The sequence below is a fragment of the Trachymyrmex septentrionalis genome, unplaced genomic scaffold (assembly GCF_001594115.1).
Source record: "Trachymyrmex septentrionalis isolate Tsep2-gDNA-1 unplaced genomic scaffold, Tsep1.0 scaffold6, whole genome shotgun sequence".
Classification (NCBI taxonomy): domain Eukaryota; kingdom Metazoa; phylum Arthropoda; class Insecta; order Hymenoptera; family Formicidae; genus Trachymyrmex; species Trachymyrmex septentrionalis.
Genome location: NW_017305778.1, coordinates 4,371,546 through 4,377,497, shown reverse-complemented (window position 1 = coordinate 4,377,497; position 5,952 = coordinate 4,371,546). Strand labels below are relative to the sequence as shown.

Below are 5,952 nucleotides of genomic sequence, written 5' to 3'. Positions count from 1 at the left end.
TAGGATGTCGCGTAAGTTTTGGCCAATCGCTTTTGTGTAAATAGAGCGGACTAAACTGAGTCGAAAGTCCTTTACCATTTTGCAATTTCCGCAATGATTAACGAGATATTAAAAATCGCTAAATATTAGTTTCCAATAATTTTTTACTCAAATACTATCAACTTTACAGAAAAACAGCAAGAGATAAAAATTGTTTGTTTTCTTCTTGTAAAGTTCTGAGAATTTTTTTAAATATCGTACTTTCTGATAGATAAAAATAAAAAAATGCAGTACTAAAAGTTGATAAAAAATTCTTAGAGTTCTCTATGAGAGGAAAATTAATTATTTTTGTCTCTTGCAGATTTTCTGTGAAGTTAATAGTATTTGAGTAAACAATTATTGAAGAACAATATTTAACGACTTTTACTAATTAATCTCGTTAACCATTGCGGAAATTGCAAAATGGTAAAGGATTTTTCGACTCAGTTTAGTCCGCTCTATTTACACAAAAGCGATTGGCCAAAATTTACGGGACACTCTGTATATGTCTATATTCTGTAGTTCTATATATTGTATTTTTATAATAGTCACCCCATAGATATTTTCTGTAATTAGATATTCTGATATAGACGTCTACATATTATTATATTATAGTAGATATATATTATAGTAGATTATATTATATATTTTAGTAGAAAAATAAAATTAGCGTAAAGAATTTGTTTAAATTTGCTTCTTCGTTGTACTAAATCATTCGTAAATTCCACGTTATTATGCCTCGCGTTAGTCACAGTCACGAAACTAATTGTCGTACTTAGATTTTCAATATTTACCTGAGAACAGGACATTCAACGCGTCCATCGACGTCTTTCAGCAAGTGTTGCCGATAGTACGTTTCCTCTTCCCCGTTGTTTCTGCAGAAAACGCATTCCGTTGGTAAGGGTTTTTTATTTTTTTTTCGCCGTGACGCATTCTGTTTTGACACGTCTGTATCCACATCCGGACAATATTCGAAGTCACGACCATTGTGCCGAAAATCTTCCATTACCTCATCAACTGTAATAAAGTATAAACGAGATTGTTAAAAAAAATTTATTAAATATAAAAAAAGGAAAAAAAAAAAGGAAAACTTTAGAAATTGAATTTCTCCTATTTAAGATTTAAAAAAACTTTTTTTCTACAGCTGTAACATAAGATAACATTAAAATCAAACGTGATAATCAGGAGACAAAATATATACTGTTTATATAATTATCAAATATTTCATATTTTTTTCTTTAACTTTAAAATTACAGTATACCAAAATCCATGTTCCGTGATGCACGCAGAGGCGAACGTAATTCAATAGGCCGCAGTTTGTAAACACACAGCCGTTTTCGAGCCAGGCGGCTTCGAGTGTTTATCGGACACGATTATCATCGTCGTTGTCACGTCGGCAATCGGAACCATGGAATAAACATATCCTTGCAAGTATCTCAATAGGCTTTTGTCCCTCTTCGTCGATAAAATACATCTACTCACGGTGTGTGGTAGACAATCGGTCGCGTTCACAAAGATACACGGCGGTAGGGATCAGATGCACACGTGCGAGATGCGAGAGATTACAGAACGAGACGAGGATTGATGAGTATCACAAAAAAAAAGGTAAACAAACGCGGTTTTCTCCTTGCAGCAGAATGTATCGGTTTATTGACGCGAGCAATAAATGGTCTCGGTAATCTTAGCTACATCGAGAAGTTCTCGGAAAATATACGGATGTTAACGAGTCGAAAATAAATCGACAACAGAAATATTATAGCAGAGTAATTAATATACATTCTTACGTTTGTGTTATGATTCGTATCTGTTATAGATAGGTTTCTACGAACAAGCCATGCGCATTCAAATCTCTAAAAATGCGATCGAATACGCCGATGCGATTAGATCGATTTAATAAATAATAAATATCCTAATGATAGCGTGTTAGATGGAAATGAAGAGCTATAAAAGAATTTTATATTTTATTACGCTGTATTGTTACGATGATACAAGAAACTTAATTCATATATTTCCGTGATCTTTATATGAGAAATTTGATTGTTATCTAAATAATTTTAATTTTATGCCACATTTCATTCGCTATTATTTAAAAAAAAAAGTTCAGAAAAATTCCCGATTCGTTCGGATGGCTTCTCGAATTATTTTGTTTTCTTTGAGGCTTACCAAGTCTGTCTCCTTTCAGTTTCATTTTTTTTTACTTTCTAAGAAAATTTCAAAACGACGGAATGTCTTATTAGTTTTTTATATCATTACTTTCGAGACTAAATAGTTTTTAGTCGGTGACGACGAAAACTTCCAAGGATAGACGAATTCTTCGACACTTCACAGATTTGTGGATTACTTATGACGATTACATGCTTCTGTACATGCAAGAAAAAGAAACGGAATCGGATCTTTCAAGTTTTTAACATACTGATAATCGAAACGATCTTAAACATCTTTCAAACGTATTTTTCTGTCAAAAATTATTAATCCTTTTTTTCTAAAGCACCTTTAGGCGAGTATATTTTCCATATTTAATTTTCTTGATTTTTGCATTAAAAATGAAATCGTCATATATTTAAGACTTTATTAAAGAAGTCGGGAAACTTGAAAATAAAGCAGGCATACCTAAATTGAAAAAATTCGTGTTTTTTTTTAACGCAAAAAATATGTAAAAAAACGTAGAAAGAAGATAAATAAAGCTCGTTAATTTAAAAGACTAATTTAAAAAGAAATTCAATACAGATGCAAACAGATACAAGGCCTTTTTTCCCCTCTACGTTCTTCGAAGTTATACCTGCAAGACTTATTTTAAAATACTTTCCTAACAGAGATATAAAGTTAAAACTTTTATTATAACTTTGATGCGTTAAAAGTTCCTTAGAGAGTTTGAAAGTATACCTTGATACATGTAGCTTGATTATGTTCGTTTCTACCAATGTAGTTTAATTTTAATCTGGTTTATATGTTATTTTTCATCTTTTTCGAATTTTAAGAATTAGAAAGAGGTAGAATAAATTAAACCGAGATTTCAGTTGGTCTATCTTGATAAAAATGGACATAACTTTCCATTCAAAAGCGAAGCGCGAAGGTTGGATCATAAAAATACAAAAAGTTAGTAATTACAGCAACTAGTAGGATAGTCTAAAAGAACACTAATTACGATTCGCACGTAATCGCTACGAGGACGAACTTTCGGACGGCATCAGTCTGCAAAATCGTAAATATCGCGATACTCTTCCATGAAACGCAGCGTGAATTCGCAACAATCACATAAATATTTATAAATCGGCTCGAATCGACGGAATCAAGTGTGAAACATACCGGTTGGTAGAGGCCTCATATTGAGGGTGACGTCGAACAGCCGCTGGATTTCATCGTTCAGGCTGGGGTTGAACGGAAACAGAGAGTTTACTTCCAGCATCGGTAACATGTCGCACATGATCCGCCCTGTGAGAACGCACTGTGAGAACTCGTAGCAAAATCGACGCAAGCTTCGCGCGAGCTTCAGATGGCTTTAGATAATTACATGAACGGCACGTGTCTTTTACACGTCGCTCCCGAAGAACAGGCTACTACCGACTGCGACCGTCGGAGTTACTGCCTGCGACTGTCGGCGCTGTTGAGGCACGGCAATGAGGATCTCTTACCCTTAAATTTGAAGAGAGGGGGGGTTGCTCTCTCTCGTGCTTGACCGGCGACGTTTTAGAAAAGCCTTTCGTAGAGCACGTGAAAAAAGAAAGGGGAGGAAAAAAAAAGACAAAGCGACACTGCGTCGCACCGCGCCGCGCCGCTTCAAAACGAAGCCGCCGTATTCGTGACGCCGTGTGTTTATACGACCTCGGCGGTGAGGAGCTGGATAAGTTTCTGCGTCGTTTCTTGGAAAGTCCGACACACCGACTCACATATATGTGTAAGGAGTACCGGATTAGTATGTCAATAATAAGATCGATGAAACGAAAGAGTCGGAAAGAAACAGGAGACAAGTGTCCACGTCGAATATTATCTCGATCGTACCTTTAATTCTGCGCGGCGAGGTTGACCGAGTTTTTCTAATACTAATCTAGATATATATTCGGATTGTTTTATTATTTTTTTCATACTTTCACACAATCATATTTTATAACATTTTATATCGCACGTATTCAACGATATATCGTTAACGATCCGTCGTTTTTATTTTTGCCAAAAAAACTTTGCTCACATCTACTTCTATAATTTTGTAAATATATTTACAGTTTTTAATTTAATTTTTCTGTTTCGTTGTGAAAAATTACATTTTTAACCGAAAGATTAATGTAAATAAAAAAGTTATTCCGGAAATAAACTTACAATTAGTTTAAGAGTTTAGAGAGTAAGTTTTTAAACTTCCTTGTTTAGATCCATTTTCTCACATAAATTATATATAAATATATATATATATATAATTTAACCACATTACGTTCATCTCACTTTATATTCTCAAGTTATTGTATATCACATTTTATTTGTAAATGTAAAATCTGTATTAAACAAAGTATCTTTCACCATAATGTGTGTGTGAATACACGAATACACAACTAAGAAATGGAGTCTTAAACAGTCAAGATGGATCATTAATGCTTAAATTCAGTGTGAATTTATATGCATATCCAATTTTGCAAACTGCATGCCGAATTTTATTTTCAGTCTTGAAACACAATCCTAACAGAATTAGTTAGAATAGTATAATATCATAAATTAAATATTTGACAAGCAATTTAATGATATTCAGCTCATAAATATTTTAGAAGAATATTTATAATCTGATGTTAATAAGCATCTTAAAACCCGTTAATTTTATCGCAAAAAATATTATTTTGGCTGAAATTCTAATTCCGATTAAAATCTCTACTCACTATCATATATGTCATTTTTCTTTTTTTATGTTTTAGAATTGTAATTTTATCAAATGTATACTTGATTTCACATGTTAACTAATTAATTGTAAAGATCTAACTTTAAAGAATTTTATATGAAAAATTTATAATTTCGATTTTCTCGCTTATCTTCGAATAATTCATTTAAAGGCCATCACACAAAAAAAAGTTTTAGTCCGTAAAATCGTAAGTAAATGAACCAATTACTTAGTTAAAAATGCGATCTTGATAGATTTAGAGTGCTCGATCATGATTGCTCAATATACTTATATCATCTTATAATTACGACTTAAACTTTTTTACGTGTGCAGATAGTCTTTAGGGCTGCTGTACAGTGCACACACTTTCCGTAAGAATTAGCCAAGAATTTGCAAAAACTTTTAGCTCTAATTGGCTAACTCACGATACGTCTTATGATTCCTGTTATAGAAAGTGTACAGACCTTTTACTGCTTGGCCTATATCGGCTGTTGAGGATGCATTATATTTTCAAGTTTAATCAAAATCAAACACTCTAACGTCATTCTCTCGTTAAATATTAATTTATTACATGCACAATATTTATAAATATCAGGAAATGTTATAAAAGAAATTTTTTTTTAAGTGTTTCTGATGCGATATTTCTTTTTTTTTTTTTTTTTTTGTTATTAATAATATCATGTGGAAAATTGACAGACGGGAATCCTAGAAGAGTGAAAAAAGAAGTCAGGTGATTTTCACTAATCTTCATCTTTATTATTACTGTGTAAATATGTAGGCACTGAACAAATAATTTCATAATTTGTTTACAAACATTTACACTTACTGATCTTCCACTTTTGTTCAATCAATGAATATTCTCCGCGAAGAGCGCAGTCCCCAGCTGGCGTTCAAAGCCAACCGAGACTGCTCTATATGTGTATGTACGTGTGTATATTTCGCCGTCTATACCCGAGCCTTAATAATTCATAAACGGTAAATATACCAGTTGTCGTCCTTACGGCATTGTATGCGCTCGACCCCAATTTCTATAAATTTGCGACCTCAATAATTACTTTATCAATATATATATATAT

At 32.8% G+C, this 5,952-nt stretch overlaps 1 protein-coding gene across 1 annotated transcript in view; it reads right to left on the bottom strand.

The window, feature by feature from the left end:
• Positions 1 to 3,574, bottom strand: part of LOC108752265 (protein nanos) — a 6,992-nt gene extending 3,418 nt beyond the window's left edge. Inside the window, exons 1-2 of the mRNA XM_018492969.1 lie at positions 3,325 to 3,574; positions 813 to 1,035 (exon numbers count right to left, since the gene is read on the bottom strand). Of these exons, the coding sequence (XP_018348471.1) occupies positions 813 to 1,035; positions 3,325 to 3,442 (341 nt within the window). The 5' untranslated portion in view covers positions 3,443 to 3,574. The remainder of the gene's footprint in view (positions 1 to 812; positions 1,036 to 3,324) is intronic.
• Between the last annotated feature and the right edge of the window lie 2,378 nt (positions 3,575 to 5,952).